Genomic DNA, 17223 nt, shown 5'->3' on the forward strand with positions numbered 1-17223 from the left:
GGGTGTTCATACTGGAGTGCAAAATTAAAACCAATGGAAAATGGACAAGAAAAGTTCAAAGCTATCAGGTTCTCAGTTCAGAAAAAAGAGAAAAGAAGAGGAGGAGAAACGAGCAAAAGATACAGGTAAGCAGATGTGTCATTGGATAATGGCAGGTCATCTATCCTGAAACAATCAGAATCAGAATCGGAATACTTTATTAATCCCTAAGGAAATTATGTGGGTTACAATTACTCCAAGAAGAAATTGTAAAAATAGCAACAGTAACAGACTAAACTCCAAACAACACATTATGTTACAGATTTTACACATTTAAGAAATAGCACTAATATATACAGATCACTCAATTACAAATATCAAGGATTAACAGAGGTGATTATAAATAAATATCAAGAAAATTGACAAGAATATTACAGAATAGAAAAGAGCGTGTATAAAAAGTGTATCTTTTGCAGTGTTTACAGTGCATTAGATGGAGGAGTTGTACAGGGAGATGGCCACGGGCAGGAATGATTTCCTGTGTCGGTCAGTGGTGCTTTTTAGTAATCTCAGTCTCTCACTGGACGTGCTCCTGTGAGTAGCCAGGCCTTCATGGAATGGGTGGGAGGTATTATCCATGATTATCCTTATCTTGGACAACATTTGCCTCTTAAACACCACCCTAACAGAGTCCAGCTCCATCCCCACAACATTACCGGCATTGTGGATCAGTTTATTTAGTCTGTTGGCATCTGTGACCCTCAACCTGCTGCCCCAGCATGCAACAACATAGAGGATAGCACTGGCCACAACAGGGATACAAGAAGATAACATTAATTAGTAGTGATAGTGAAAAAAAAAAAATTAGTAGTGATAGTGAAAACTTTTGTTTATGTTTGTTTGCCACTTTCCTTTGTAGCTTACTGAATCTTTTGGACTGTGTTCAGCACAATATTAATTAGTCAGTGTCAATTGTTGATTTGTCCTATTCTCATTGTATGATGAATTATGATGGCTGTTTGTTAGTCGTTTGCTGTTTGTTATGGGGGGGGGGGGCAAGAGAGAGTGTTCGCCCAGGTCGCCAAACAGCCTTGGACCGCCACTGAATGCGGTGCATCCCATTCATTTGTGGATCAGGTGTGACTCTTCACCTTCTATAGTAACTGAAAAATGTTGAAGGTGGTTTGGCTAGAGTGGGTCTATTGCCCACTCCAACGCAGTAGGTGGCGGTAAAGCACTGTAACACTGGTTGTCACATGACATATATAAAAAAACAAGCAGGAAGAGGAGGTCTTTCGAAGGGTAAACATCCGTTGTAGTGGACAGTATATGTGGTTTTGTTTTTCAACGCCGCAAGCTTGTGATTTAAGAAAAAATAGAAAATCCCGATAAAGAGGAGACGACATGGCAACTACCATCAGCACCCAGAGGGGACAGGTAGCGACCTCGGTGTTTGTCTAGTTTGTTCGCACTGGCACGCACACAGCTAGGCGTTGCTCTGGAATGTAGTTCTGGTTCATTAAATGATCAAGAAAGAGTTGCACTGCACGGACACTAGCTTAGCATTCAATACCCGTCATTTAAACGTCGACGAAAGTAATTAACGGATAAGCGTTAGCTTAGGTAGCTAATAGCAACTCAAGGATTAAGCTGCCAGGATAGCAACACTGACGTGTTCCGTGTTACACAACAAACGATAAAGAACAGTTTCACTCCCGTGCTTCAGATCTGGGAAGCTGAATTTCAGTTTCTGTGTTGCTGCTTAGAGGACCCCGGATGTTTTGTGATTACAAAGAGTCAGAAAAAATTAAGCCTTTGATTTGTGGTGAGCTGATGTAGTGATTACTCAGAAACCGACTAATTACAAGTTAATGAAGTTCTGAGACTTGAGCAAAACGGTGTTCACGTCCAATATTTTCCACGTGCTAGCATTACGTTAAAATGTTGGAAGAAAGGCTAGATAAACATATTAAAGGCATGGTTTACGTCTTTTAAACTCACAAAATCCTAAAAAGTCCTGCTCTTAGCGACAATAAGTTGGCATCATTTTCTGTGTTTATTCGGGTAGATGAAGACAAACTGATTTACCCCACTATGTCTTGCAGTTTTTTAATGCTACATTCTTTGCTCCTTCTCTCTTGTACAGTTTCACTCGTGGAAGACAGAAAGTGAGAGATATAGTCGGCTATAATGACTGGGGAAAAAGACTCATGCTTGAACACTGCTAGCAGCATTTGCACCCACTGAGTGAATTCATTTGGATTGGCCAGAGCAGTAAAAAGATCCGTCATTATATAGTTAGAATTTGTTGGACAAAGTTTTCTGTCTGTAAACCACCACGTTGGATTTTAAATCGGACAATATGTGATCAGAATGCATACCTTAAGTTGTAATTCTGGAGTTTTTACCAAAAATTTTGGAATTAGTTGTTCAGACAGGTTAAATGGGTCCTGTTGCACTGTTATTACATGACAAATAAAGCAGCCATAATATCTGAAGTTGATTCAGAGTGAAGAATTTTGTATTCTGTAACTTTTCACTGTAATTGTGAATATGAAACCCAATAGATGTCAGATGACAGCAAGGAAGGCTGTCATGAGGCTATTATGCAGAACAAACAAACTAAAGCATGTGGTGATGTTTGTGACATCACGCATGTCATTGATTGTCATTCATTGATTGAAAGGATTTTCAACTGTAGTGGTCTAGATAACTACAAAAACTGAGTCTCTCTACAACAAGTGATGGACCTAAGTGTTGCTAACTAAAATTCAGCAGCATCACCAAGATGTCTTCCAAGTGAGCCATACATATAAATCAACACCTCTCAAACAATTTCAACAAAAGTTAAAAAAAACCCAAACCAAACCAAAAAACCTGTCTCATCATGACTCACTTAATTGACTGTAGGTTGTACCTGCTAGTTAGAGTTCAAATTAGCATGCTGATATGTAAAACACGATTAAGTCCACCAACCCTCATTTGAATACGGGTGTCTAAGAATGTAACATTAACCGAAGTCCTGCTTGTAGACGGGACTCTTGCAGTAACCTAGAAATAGCTCTGGGGACTTTTTCGGGTAGTACTTTTGAAGCATTATCTAAATTAACTTACGTTTCTGTCGTCACTAGTACATCACCAGTCAAATAAGATAAAAACTGCTTCAAATATTTATTGACTTTGCCCCAAAATAAGGTTACAGTACCGTATTTACCGCACTATAAGGCGCACCAGATTATAAAGCGCAGTGTTGAAGACTGGCTCTGTTTTCATACGTAAGGCGCATCATATTATGTGACACATTAAGACAAACAAAACAGTCAGATAACTCGACCTTTATTAAGCTCATTCACAGTAACTCTTAACACTGTTAAGCTGTAAAACATTAAATATTGAAAAATACACTTACTTTTTCCAGTACATTCAACTTCCACAAATCCCTCAAACTCTTCACCTTCCGTGTCTGAGTTACGGTAAACAGCATCAAGCATGCCCGGATCCCCCTCATCATTGTCTGAATCAGTCTCGTTGCTGTTACTTAGCTGTTCAGTGATTATTCCAGCCTTCGTGAAAGCTCAGATGACACTTGAGACTGATACCTTATAAGGCCCAAGCATCCACGATCCATTGGCAGATAGTGGCGTAACTCGCTCGGCGTTGCCTCCCTGTTTTGGTGAATGTGTGTTCGCCTTCTGTCATCCAATGCTCCCACGCAGCTCGTAATTTAACTTTGAACGACCAATGGTTGGAGTTCTTTGGTTAATCCACCCGGAATGACGGCAAGCTCCGAATTAGTTTGCTTCACTTGGGTTTTGACAGCCTCGGTGAGATGGGCGCGCATGGAGTCGTAGATCAAAAGAGACGGAGATTTGTGGAAAAAGCCACCCGGTCTCTTGACATAAACTCAGCCACTCGCTCATTTTCTCTTCGTCCATCCAGCCCTTTGAGTTAGCCTTCACGATGACGCTGGCCGGAAACTTTTCTTTTGGTAAAGTCTTCCTCTTGAAAATGACCATGGGTGGTAGTTTCTGGCCATTAGCTTGGCAGCCCAGAACTACAGTGGAGGATGACTTCTCGTTCCCTGTGGTGTGTATAGATACCGTACCGGTGCCTGTTTTCTCAAAAGTACAGTTCACGGGAATGTCAAAGGTGAGGAGGACCTCGTCCATGTTAGTGATGTGTTCTGGCCGGATCTTCTTTTCAGTGATCTTATTCTGGCAGTAGGTGCTGAAAATGGCCAACTTTTCTTTGTAATCGTTTGGCAGTTGCTGTGAGACAGTAGTTCTTGTGCGGATTGAGAGATTATGCCTTTTCATCAAACGGAAGCACCAAGAAGGTCGCCCTCGAAAGTCGTTGATCTGCATGTCACGTGCCGCTGTTGCCTTGAGTCGAATAGAGACTGTAGAGACACTTCTGCCTGCTGTTCTCTGTTCAATAACCCACTGTTCAATTTTGTCCTCTAACTGCGGCCATCGCGCCTTGTTCCCTCGGAAACTCCTTTTGGTCTTCTTTACTTGTTTTAGGTCATCTTCTTGCTTCCTCCACTTGCGCACCATGGACTCATTAATGCCGAATTATCTCGCAGCTGCTCTATTTCCATTTTTTTCTGCATAACTAATTGCTCGAAGGTTAAAATACGCTTCAATATGCCATTTTGGAGTCGTTATACACACACAACACGGGAATGTTGTGTTGAAGCACAGTACGTATTACTCTGCGAGGCTCCTGGCAACGGTCCTCTAAAAAACATTTTGACAGATTTTTGAGCATGGTGTGCCACATAAAACCGGTTCAAGGTCAGTAAGCACAAACCAAAATTCATGCATAAGGCGCACCAGATTATAAGGCGCACTGTCGATTTTTGTGAAGATTTAAGGATTTTACGTGCGCCTTATAGTGCGGTAAATACGGTATATATTTTTTTTACATTTACATACAAAGACCTGAATGAATATACTCTATAAAGACCTCATAATACTATATTTTCTCAATAGAGCACTTTCCTCTCCTTATTTGTGGTTCCGAGAGATTTCAAAAGTAGAACTGGGGGAGAGCTTCTAGCTTACTTGACCCTCTCCTGTGGAACCAGCTCTGAGTTTGTATTCAGGGTTAGAGGACTTCATTTGTTTTCCACTTGTTCTCCTCTTCGCCTTCATCTTAATTTCAATAAGCACTTCATTTATCCCATATTTAAGTTATATGGCAATACTACATACTGCATGTCAGTAACTTTTGGTTTCTCTCTTCCATAGATTGTATTTTGTTCTTTTCTCTCTCTCAAAGAATACATACAATGTTAAATCATTTGCATGAATTAGTATCTCTCTTAGTACAGCACCAAGCAATCCTCTCTTCCTCCAGCCCCCTTTATGCTGGTGAAAGTTTTTCTGGGTAAAACTTAAACCAGTTTTTTGCTTTCAGGTGTATATTGGGGAGCTTCCACAGGATTTTCTGCGAATCACTCCCACTCAGCAGCAGCAGCAGGTCCAGCTGGATGCGCAGGCAGCCAGGCAGCTGCAGTATGGAGGCTCCATAAGCACTGTAGGACGACTTAGCATTACAGTGGTCCAGGTGAGCACAGCTTCACTATTAGAAGTACAACTGGATGTCATTTCAGTATTTGTACCATTGTGGATAAAATCTACACACCAACAGTTTGTTCTTTTATGTTACACATAAAAGCTTCTTGTTTAGTTTAAGTTCTAAATTTTAACTGAAAAGTCATTATAGCAAAAGTGCCACAAATTCTTTATAACAAACTGTTATTTTTTTGGATTTTCATCCATATTCTATGTGCTAGTTGACAGACAGGTTTATTTTGTTTCCTCCTTGTTGAACTAGTCTAATGCAGAGGTCAGTTCACTAACCCAGTGGTGGCGTGGAAATCTTTTTTGTCTTTCATGTAGTTCATGTTTAATGTCTGAAAAACCTTTTGGTCAAAAAGTTCCTCAGACCCCAGGAAGAGTAGCTACTGCTATTACAGGAGCTAATGGGGATCTTGATAAACTAAACTAAGTTTTAGTTAGTGTTTATGTTTTTGTGTGTAACTTAGATTAAACACAGGAGTACACGTGCTAGCTATACTGTAATACATGAATCTTAAATTAATCAGTTAATTGAAGCCACCTGTCTTGTTTTATTGTGTAGGCCAAACTGGCTAAAAACTATGGTATGACCCGAATGGATCCATACTGTAGGATCAGACTGGGCTATGCTGTCTATGAGACACCAACTGCTCATAATGGAGCCAAAAACCCACGCTGGAACAAGGTGATCCAGTGCACGGTGCCTCCTGGGGTTGACTCTTTCTACTTGGAGATCTTTGATGAGGTGAGGAGGTCACAGAGCTTCTCTTCTGAATGGTTAGACATGGGCACAGCTTTTCAAAGATTAGCTCTATAGGGTCTTCTTCTTTGTTTTCTTCTTTTTTTTCATTTTATTTATTTGTCTGTTTCATTTTAACATTATCATATTGTGCAAGTAAGTGGACTGGTTCTTATATAGCACTTTTCTACTCTACCTGAGTACTCAAAGCGGTTTAAAACATGTTTCTATTCATCCGTTCATAGAAGCACTTTTTTAATCTTAAGTGCTTTGTAACAGTCACACTCTGATGTGGGTGTGACTGTTACAAACTGTTACAAACTGTTACAAACTGTTACAAACTGTTACAAACTGTTACAAACTGTTACAAACTGTTACATTGGAGGGCAACTTGCGGTTAGTATCTTGCTCAAGGATATTTGCCATGCAGATTGGAGCAGCTAGGGATTAAACCACCAACCTTTCAGGTTAGCAGATGAGCCAAGATCAGACAAGCTAAGCATACATACCTGGTATGCTCAGGCTGTTAACCTGATCTGACCCTGCTTAGCTTCCGAGATCAGATGAGATTGGGCATGCTCAAGGTAGTATGGCCAAAAGCTGTGAAATATGGCAATAACAGAGCTGACAGTCAGAGGGAAAAAACAAAAGGACAGCAAGAAAAAAGAAGCGGGGAGAAAATAGGAGGAATATAAGAAAAAGATGGAACACAATTAGAACAACATAATGGGTCGGGCATCGGTTTAGCTCACTGGAATGAGCAGGGGAGCATATGCAGCAAAGCTGGGAGCGGCCAGACCAGGTTCGAGTCCGACCTGAGACCCTCTGCTGCATGTCTTCCCCTCTCTCTTTCCCTCATTGTCCTTATCAAACATAAAGCCATATATATATAGAAAAAAGAAAAACATAATAGGTCATCCACTGGTGCACCTGTACGGTATCATCCAAAAAACAATCTGCATTTGTAAGAGAAAATCCAATGCAATGCGATTTAAAAACAGCTACTTCAACATCCTCCAATAAAGCACAGTACTATACAAAATATGCAAGAAAACTCTTCCTTCTAAAGGTGAAAGAAATTGTTTGTCTTTTACCACTTGGAGGCAGAAACACATTGTTGAGTATGAGCAGGCTACAAAGGTGGAGGTTAGCAGCTGGTAATGTGCTAGCCAAGTAAACAGCTCTGTGGAGGTTACAGGAATACTCCTCTAGCTCTACGTATGTCAGGGGGGTGAAATGGTGGATGGAAATTACTTTTGAATAACCCTAATATTTTTTTCAGTTTTATTATGTGACAGTATTGTGAACGCTAAAAAGTTACAAGGTTATTTGTTAAGCAGTAATTTTTTACTTAGGATTTCCAGGGGAAAACTATCTGGGCTGCTTTTATGCTTAGATTTTATTTGCATAGTATTCCTGGACATAATGCCGTGTCAGTGCTATTACAATTCTCCTAGCACCTTGTTTCTGTAGTTTCACCCTTCAAATGAGGAAATGTGTTGTCAAGGATGGACAAAGTAAATGAAACTACAGTTGAAACTATGTTTTCTTACATTCTGTCTCTATCAACAGTGCATATTTACTGATGATACAGGGTGTAATCGAAAGGTTCAGGGAAAAGGCCCATAAAATCTAAAGATCCTGTTCTAATGCGCCTCTGGACCATCTTCAGCATGACTCTTACCTTTTAGATCTCTCGGGGGAAGTCCTGTTATGTCCCTTTGTACCTGTTCTTCTGAAATACTTGCTGGATGTTCTCCAAACTGCTTGGCACTAACAAGAGACCCCACTCTCACCGCCAGTTATGATCCATTATCACAAAATGTAGTCAATTTGAAACAGAAGTTGAAAGTTTATCTGCTTGAGGTTGAGGTCTATGGTGAAATTACATCAGCGCATCAGTGACTGGCAGTTTTTCTTTTAATTAATAAATTTTTTAACGATGGCTGCCCCTCACTGAGCCTAGTTCTGCTGGAGGTTTCTTTGTGTTAAAAGGGAGTTTTTCCTTCACCAAGGAAAAACCAAGTGCTCGCTCATAAGTGGTTGTCTAGTCGTTGGGTTTTCTTGTAGGGTCTTTACCTGACAGTATAAGGTGCCTTAAACTGTTGTTGATATTTGGTGCCAAACAAGCTTGAAGGAGAGACGGCTAAATTTAAATCAGGCAAGCTGTTTGTTATGGGCCTCTTCCCAGAACGTTTTGGTCACATCTTATATTCTGAGCTGAACTGTTGTGTGAATTGTTTTCATACTCTGGTAATTTCCTTGTCTTAAAGCCTTACAAATGAAGAAACCGTTGAATTTGAACTCTGCTGTTAATGATCCAGCAGTATACATTTGCATTTATCCACTGACCTGATAATTGTTTCCATGTGTTGATGTACAGAGAGCATTTTCTATGGATGACAGGATAGCATGGACACATGTCACCATCCCTGAAGGCCTAAGGGAGGGCAGAGTGGTGGATGAGTGGTTCAGCCTGAGTGGACGGCAGGGTGACGACAAGGAGGGCATGATCAACCTGGTTATGTCTTTTGCTGTGAGGACATTTACACGCACCCTTCATCAGATAAGATGGAAAGTGTCACACGTCTGTGTTAAATCACAGATTTAGTTTTGGTTATGCTGTTACTATGGATCCACAGTCAGTTTATTATTCCCGGAAGTATTTGGACAATGACACAGTTTCCATAAATTGTTTTGTATAGTGTAACAAAACTAATCTTGAAAGCTTGGAACATGATAGCCTGTAATATATATTATTCATTTTGATTTAGTTTTAAGGAAAAGGCTTTAAAAATGATCAAGTGCTGCTTCACTGTCAGGAAATATCTTGAAAACCATCTTTCATTTCTGTTTCATTTATTTCCATGAAGTGAAATTATTAACCCTGTCTTTGTGCCAGTCTTTACCAGCAGGAATGATGACTCAGCCTGTCGTCTTTATGCCATCTGTATATCAACAAGGAGTAGGATACGTGCCCATCACAGGTCAGTCAGTGAAACCTTGTATCTAATAAGTTAAAAGCTGGTTCTTGTATAAGCAGTGTCATCTGTGTTCCTAGGAGTTCCTGCGGTCTACAACCAGGGCATGATGCCTATGGCAGTGCCAACTACCATGCCAGCAATTGGGAACCAGGGCCTACCATGCACTGAGCAGGACCTTAAGGCTCTGCAGGACATGTTCCCCAACCTGGATAAAGAGGTGGTTCGCACTGTACTGGACGCACAGCAAGGCAACAAGGATGCTGCCATCAACTCTCTGCTGCAGATGGCTGAGGAGCTCTAACTATACAAGACAGTCTGATACCAGACATGCTAACAGATGCATGCATTCACAGTGAAAGTAGTCTATATACAGAGCTCCACCCCTTCTCTTATAGACATGTTTATAGTCCTCCCACAGTAATATACTCTCACACACTGCAGCAGCAGCCGAGTTCCCAAAAGAGCTTTGTTTCCAGTTCAAATAAGGTCCCTAGAGCTTAAACACAACTCTGCTCCCAAGTTCTGACAGTCATTTTGGTATAGCCACTCAGTGGGTGTTCTACCCTCTAATCACACGATTGGATTTTCACAGTGCACCAAATATTTCTGTTGATGCTTTTGTAAACAGTTTGTTTTGCACCTGCCATAACTGCAGTAAATCACAACCTCCTGTATTATTGGTATCTGTAAAGTGTGTAGTGCATTTCAAATTATTCATTGTGTATATATATAGAAATGTATGCAGTAATAATAATGAGTGAATGACTACCCTGGTTAGAAGAACTCTTTTGTCCACTGTGAGTCATCTCTAACAAAGTTAATATAGGTTTACCATCACTAAGTCAGGACATGAAGGTTTGATGTTCAGTTACCTTCCAAATGAGTTTGAAGAGGTCACTTTGCTACTGATATCTGAATGGAGGACAACAGTATGACATCTGCAGAGGTTTTAAGACCCACAATGCTCCTTGGTGACTGTATATTCTAATCTTAAGTCTTCTATTCACACCTGTAACCTGCCAACATTTTGTCTGCCAAAGTTCTTCTCCATGAGACTGTCAGTCTGCAAAACTCTTAATGTTGAAAGTGCAGTGGTGTCATGTGATTCTGTTATCTCAGTGTAATACACATCTTTCAGTCCAGGAACTTTGGTATTCCATTGGTGTTTACTGATTTCACAATATTCAGAATATTTATGATTCAGCATGAATTGCAGTCATATGTCACTAGACAAGAACAAGTAGTGCACATGTTTTTGCTACCTATGATGCGCCTTGAGGCGACTTTTGTTGTGATTCGGCACTATATAAATAAAATTGAATTGAATTGAATGTTTTTAAGTGAGAAGGTGATTTAGAAGCCAGCCGATAGCAGATGTAATGGAAATGGAATATAACATTTCTGTAAGATTGTTCCCTTCGCAATGTCAAATTTCTCTTCAAAAAGTCTTAAACCTCCATATTTTCTTTTATTTTGAAAAACAAGTGTTTTTCAAACTTTTATGTTCAATCCCCACAAAGACTTGGTGTAAATGTTCATGTTGCAGAAAGACTTTAATGTTCATCACCAAGAAAAGACAGTTTACATCACAGTGGTATGTTGTGATACAGAAAAGGAGCATTTGTTTAACCAGAGATAAGAAAATGAGGCACACTCAGTGTCGAGGTGGTCGAGCCATTGTAAAGCATTTAAGTTACTGATGATCAGCGTCTCCTGCGGCGCTGTGGTTTGGGCGTTGTCCCTTCCACGCATTCTGTTTTGCTGCACTGGCATGACTGAACCATGGTGTAGCTGTGCTGCAGCTTAGACCCATCAGCACAGGTAAGCTCCACCTGCTCCACACTTGTGGTGGCTTCTTGGCAGCACTCGCAATTGTGTACCATTGTGTTGGCTTCCATAGAGTACCTGAACACACACACAGAGAAAGACCAGTTAATGAAGTCTGCACTAGTTACAGTAACTAATTAACAGAAAAATCTGAATGGTCTGTACAATGCCTAATCCTGTGAGTGGGTGATGTTTAAAGATGATCATTACTTTATTGTTGCACTCATATATACTAGTTCTTATTCATTATTCATGAGTTTGCCTACAGCAGATAAATAATAGTGTATTCTTTGGTATGCAATTAAAAACAGTGAACATGTAGCAGCCAGTTAAGGGAAATGAAGGTGCTCTCGGTTAAATTTCAAATAATAGACTCACATGGAGAAACTGTCACAGTGTCCAGCGCAATATGTGATGTTAACTGGCTGTGCGCTCTTGCAGTTGTTCAGTTCAAGGATTCTCTGCTCCTTCTGGGTCTTACACAGACTTATATTGCCTGGAACATATAACAACAGTTGCACACTCACGTGAGGCACATTTTTAAACTTTGTTCTTAACATGTATTTAGTTATTTAGTTTGATGGCTTACAGGTTGGGCAGCACCCACTGGCATCTGTTGTTTCAGTGCCCTGGAGGAGGAAGACATTTCATGTGTGAAATATTCAGCAGTAAAATGCAAAATCCACCAATCTGATCTGTAAAAGTCTAATAAACTCACAGGTTCACAGTCCAAGGGGTTAAAGGGAGGACAAGTAGCCTTGGTTTCCTTGGTAACAAGCTGTCCGTTGAGCTTCTCACAGGTATATTGCACACATTTGTCATTAGGAGGTGTGTAAGAGCTGTTGACCTGTAAAACCATGTAAAACATCAATTCTGGCTCAAAACACAGGGTACCTGTGTCATCTCATTTCAAAAATACTTTTTTGGCTTTGAATTTATAAGCTTTTGTTTTTTAGGTCCTAAATTGCTGATTAGTTTTTAAGAACGAAAAAGAAAGGAGTCCTGCTGTGGTGCTTCTAATGCTAGCATTTATTCGCTGTTGGCTGCAGTACTGACCTCAATAACATGCACCGTCACGTTGTCAGGCGTGGTGAAAATACAGTCCATCTGAACACATGTTCCACAACACTTTCCTGGTTCAGTCTGATATTCATAACCCTGCGAAAGAGTGAGATATGAAGAGTGAGAGAGCTTTGTAAGGAAAGAAGTATGTGTGTGTTTGTGTAGACCTGGGGATGCTGGAATATGCTTCACTGTGGCTGAATTAAAACATGTCTGCATGTGAAGGACCACTTATCACAAATGCTTGAATACAGTTGTTGCTAAGGGGGCACAGCCAGTTAGTAGGTTGAAGGGCCAATGACTTTTTAGCATCGTCAGGCATTCTTTTCTTTTCATTATTTAAAAACTGTATTTAATATTTACTTAAGTTATTTTTATCTAATTTAAAAATGTATTTGACTACCTTAAACATCTAAGTGTGACAAATATGTAAAAACCTAAGAAATCAGTAAAGGGCTAAAAAGGTTTTATCATTACTATTTGCACAACAAAATGAAAGAAGAAAGCCAGTATATAAAGGATAAGTTAAACACTTATGTACTTAGAGGCTAACTTATTCGTTAATGATGCCTTCATAAAGTTCTTAAAGAGTAGCGTTTCAAAATCCACAGTGCTTACTAACATTTAGTTCCTTATCTGAAACGTACTTTTAATTCTTCTCTCACCTTAAAGGTATAAAGGCCAACTTTCTATTGGACGGCTCCACCTCATTAAGAAAACATTTGAACAACAGACGGGTGGTGTTTCTATGTGCCCAGTAAACGTTGTGCACCTGAGTGATATTAGTGATATCCAATCTCAGTGACATCATAGCGAGTTACTACTAAAACAAATAGCAGAAATGCTGTTTAGAGAAGTCTGAAGGATTGCGTGTGCATACATATGTGGCCTCATTATTTGAAGCTACAGTTGTGTTTAATGTAACATAGCAATACCATTTCAGCAATGAACATTATTTTCTATTGCAGAAAATAAGAATAGCTCTGCTTCAGTGTTTTGTTTTGGAGTTTTTTAACCAAGTTTCCCAAAGCTGTTCATTTCAATTCACATCTAAGGTTCTAGTTTTTTGGTGCTATTGTTCTGGACCTTATACTGCGATTTGCTCAGGCTGGCTTGCTGGTGTGAAGTGTGGGGCGATGATTCCTCTTTATGATGTAATGAATGTGTCGTGCGAGTTGGCATGTGAATGAGCTTACAGCAGAACAGTTTTCGTTGCAGACGACAGGTTTGCAGATGGCGATGTTCAGCTTGGTGACAGGATCCATTTCGGGGCCACAGTAACATTCCTGGCAGGGCCCGGGCGTAAACGACTCTGACGTTGTTGATATTTCTCCAGCTCCCGATGGTGTTGTTGTTGTTACTGATGCTTGTTCTACAATTGATTGTGCTTCTGGTGCTTCCAGCGGGGGTTCTGATAGTGTGTCTGGTGTTGGGATCTTGGTACCAGGCTAAAGAATTGTATGTTATATATTATATTAATTGCTTCAAGGAATATTTCATACCTCTATATCTATTTTAAGCCTTATCGTAATGATGAGTATAAAACAAAGTTCAGCACAGAGAGAGTTAGCTGGCTTGACAAAATCTAAAACACCAGTCAAAGATAACATATATAAAGGGATGTTTTACATGTCAACTGAGCACTCCCTAGTCCAATCAAAGATCGTATCAGTGAAGTGAGTAATAGAGATCTATAAAGAACATTGACATAAAAAAAAAACACTTTTCCAACAAATAGGAGAGACTGGTGATTTCATCGCCACAAGTGCGGTAAAATTAACTCAAGCTATGAGCACTTCATGCGGTCTCTGTGCTGCTGTTTATTTCTACCTGCACATTAGAACCCTATCACTTTGAACTGCAGGGCTGAATACACGTTAAAGCTACTTGGTGTGTTCAGCTGTGACACTCTTCCATGTGAAGTTTTGCCTACAAATGTAACTGATTTACTTGTTTTCCAATAGCTGCGATTGAAATGAAGACCTAACCATCCATCTGAATACATACATTCCAGCGAAAGAGCCTCACACAATTTTCACTGTTGTAACTTTACAGCTGGGCCTCATTCAGTTTTCAGTCAGGCACAGTTTAAAAAGTTGAATATACTGATGTAAGTCATACATACATCAAGTGCAGTATGCTGCAGTATGCTGCACTTGATGTATGTGTATAATTCAGGACAACAGATGGGCCTTGTTTGATGTATTAGGGAAAACCACTTCTTGTTTCCAGAGTTTGAACTGTGTGCTTACCTTGTATTCAGTCATGTTATAGACACATACACCTTTAGGAACTGCAGACACAAAGAGACATGGGTTTAGCTAACATTCACACATATGCATTGATGATCTGTTGTAGTTTACATTGTACTAGACTCCATCCATTTATTCATTCACTTCCATTCACAGGCTGATGGATTAGAGTGACATACCACAGTTGTAGGATAGACAACAGGTGCCATTGGTAATGCTCAGTTGGAAGCCCAGCAAGCACGTGGGAGGAGGAGGACACAGGTTTACGTTGCATTCTGTTGCAAAAGGAACGAGAACTTGTCAGAATGTGATGATGAAGATTTGCACAACTTTCCATTTGATAACAATAACTTGAAGAACCAGGAAAGCAACTGTTTACATGATTTAGTACAAGCTGGGAAGGGACTTTGCTGAGCCAAGCTCTCTTTTAATTTAATTCAATGAAATGAAATTACATTTTATTTATATAGCTCCAAAACACAAAAACAGTTGCCCCAGGGCACTTTATGTTGCAAGGGTAAGACTTTACAATATTGCAAGGTCTCACCCCAACAGTCAGATAACCCCTATGAGCAAGCACTTTGCTGACAGTGGGAGGAAAAACTTCCTTTTAACAGGAAGAAGAACCAGCCTCAGGGAAGGGCTTATATCTGCTGTGACTAGCTGTGAGTGAGAGGAGAAAGACAGGACTGAACACAAGCTGTACAAGAGACCCAAAGATTAATAATAACTAATGATTAAATGTAAAGTGGTGTATGAAAGTGTATGCCTTCCATTTAACTTTTAAATCTCTTACGAACAACAAGTAAGCCAGCAGTCTGAGAGTGAAGGACTGTGTTGACCTGTATTGACCTTAGTACTGTGACCTCAGTACAGTACCTTGGTACTGTGAGGTGCACACATACTCATATGTGCCATTGCCAGAAGGTTGGTTGTGTATTCCAGCACAGTGGAAGGGCTGGACAGGGCCATAGAAGGTCCTTAACCCACGAGTAGGACCGGTATCTTCTACTCAAGACTTATGATGACACCCGGACTGCCGGACTAGCATTGGGATGAAATCCTTGGATCTATTATCAGACCCTGGTGCACAACGATGAACAGGCTCATGTGGATGCAGATAGTTCCTCAAGGATAAAGGAATTAATATCATTGAATGGCTTCCAGGATTACCTGACAAAGTCCCATATAACACCTCTACAACATTACGCTTTGGTCCATCCAACACCACCAGGTTGCACTTTAGACTGTCCAAGAACTCAGTTATACCCTAATACAGACCTGGGAGGAGTCCCTCAGGACACAGTCGGTGATCCACTACCCTGCACCGTTAAGTGCTTGGCATTTCCCATCATGGTGTCCCCCAGGAGATCCCACAGGAGACCATCTATATATCTGACATTGCCAGATTTAAGCACATGGGCTCCGTGCAAACAACTAAATACCATTTTGAGTTGCTGCTAAGAAATTTTACAAAATGGACTAGCCTGCCACATGTCTTTGAATTAAGCCATATGTAGGTTGATAATCTCCATTTTCATCAAAATGCTTTTAGTCCTAGAACATTCATCTATATCAGTTAAGAAAAGCAGCGTGATCGTTGTCCCTGAGATCTGATGTTTGTTCCAAAACATTGTAATCAACAGATTAATGTGAATGTAGTCTTTTTTTTTCTAAACAACCATGTGATGATTTCAAAGAACAGCAATAAGTACATTGGCACAAGCTCTACCGATCTTGATTTTTCTGTGATTTTGAGTTTTCGTTTTCATTATTATTCACTGACTGAGATGGAGATTTCAATCACACAGGACCAAGCTGTCTCTGAAAAGCAAACAGAAATGCAAATGTGCATATTTTCCATTAAGCTAAATAACTACGTTATGAATGTGCCAGGCATGAGACTACCTCCAGGTGTTATCTGGCATATTAGGCTCAGAAGGTGGAGTGGGTTGTCCACGAACCAGAAGGTTGTTGGATTGATACCTTACTCTTCTAGTTTGAGTATTCAAGTATCCTAAGTTGCCGCTGATGCATCCAATGGAGTGTGTGTGTAAATGTCAGAAAGCACAGAGGGATGGATGAAAGTGCTGCGTGAATAATGTCTGTGATCGACTGGACGAGTCTTGTAACAAAAACGCTTTGAGATGAAAATTGAGCATAAAGACAGTACTAGTCCCAGGAAAGGCAATTTTCATCAGTGTCAGTCATCCATTTGTGTGATATCAACTGCAAGACAGTGTTTAAAGCTAGTTCAAAGACACTAAAACTGACCACATGACTGTGTTGTGCAGCAGTTCACTGTATTGTTGACCAGTTGCTGGCCAGGCTCGCTGCAGTTAGGACTTTGTACAGACTGGCACTGAACAGGCTCACACTGGACGCTCATGGAGTCCTTGTCACAAACACAGGTTTGACAGTCACTTGTCCAAGTCTCGCCCAGCTGTTTAAAAGAAACACACCGATTCAGATTCACACATCTTATTCATTGTTAAGAAGGCATGAACATAAGAGCAGAGTTCTCACCTGTTTGGGTTTTCCATCAGGTCCAACACAGGCTGAAAGGCAATCACAGACAGTAGCAGGTGATGTTTGGGAGAAAAATATTTCAAAGCCCAGCAAAATAGTGTTCTGCAGAATCTGGTCTTACCACAGGTGTCAACACATATGTCATGTACTGTGTTGAATAATGTGGTACCATGAGGACAGAAACAACCTTCCTTAGTGTTGTTACTGGATGCCACTGTTTGGTATGCCATGTTGTATCTGATGAGAGAAAATGAATTAGCCCATCA

At 40.3% G+C, this 17223-nt stretch overlaps 2 protein-coding genes across 2 annotated transcripts in view; one reads left to right on the plus strand and one right to left on the minus strand.

Moving 5' to 3' along the window:
* Positions 1–1233: 1233 nt before the first annotated feature.
* On the plus strand, positions 1234–10618 carry LOC102289063 (toll interacting protein). The gene is made up of 6 exons (XM_005946242.3): positions 1234–1416; positions 5401–5550; positions 6127–6309; positions 8687–8839; positions 9206–9290; positions 9365–10618. Exons 1-6 carry the CDS (start codon positions 1384–1386, stop codon positions 9586–9588), a joined length of 828 nt encoding a protein of 275 aa, XP_005946304.1. The 5' UTR covers positions 1234–1383; the 3' UTR covers positions 9589–10618.
* Positions 10619–10821: 203 nt separating this feature from the next.
* Positions 10822–17223, minus strand: part of LOC102288747 (intestinal mucin-like protein) — a 15654-nt gene continuing 9252 nt past the window's right edge. The window contains exons 9-19 of the mRNA XM_005946241.2: positions 17079–17194; positions 16955–16986; positions 16703–16871; positions 14608–14703; positions 14429–14469; positions 13373–13624; positions 12171–12272; positions 11833–11961; positions 11704–11743; positions 11493–11610; positions 10822–11192 (exon numbers count right to left, since the gene is read on the minus strand). Of these exons, the coding sequence (XP_005946303.1) occupies positions 10991–11192; positions 11493–11610; positions 11704–11743; positions 11833–11961; positions 12171–12272; positions 13373–13624; positions 14429–14469; positions 14608–14703; positions 16703–16871; positions 16955–16986; positions 17079–17194 (1297 nt within the window). The 3' untranslated portion in view covers positions 10822–10990. The remainder of the gene's footprint in view (positions 11193–11492; positions 11611–11703; positions 11744–11832; positions 11962–12170; positions 12273–13372; positions 13625–14428; positions 14470–14607; positions 14704–16702; positions 16872–16954; positions 16987–17078; positions 17195–17223) is intronic.

The sequence above is a fragment of the Haplochromis burtoni genome, unplaced genomic scaffold (assembly GCF_018398535.1).
Source record: "Haplochromis burtoni strain Fernald_Lab_line unplaced genomic scaffold, NCSU_Asbu1 Contig_477, whole genome shotgun sequence".
NCBI classification, from domain to species: Eukaryota; Metazoa; Chordata; class Actinopteri; order Cichliformes; family Cichlidae; genus Haplochromis; species Haplochromis burtoni.

Excerpts from the sequence above, each read along its gene's own strand:
- LOC102289063 (XM_005946242.3), top strand. The coding sequence starts at position 1,384 with ATGGCAACTACCATCAGCACCCAGAGGGGACAG. Across the intron at positions 6,310-8,686 it reads ACTTGGAGATCTTTGATGAG|AGAGCATTTTCTATGGATGA; the intron begins GTGAGGAGGTCA and ends GTTGATGTACAG. Across the intron at positions 9,291-9,364 it reads AGGATACGTGCCCATCACAG|GAGTTCCTGCGGTCTACAAC; the intron begins GTCAGTCAGTGA and ends CTGTGTTCCTAG.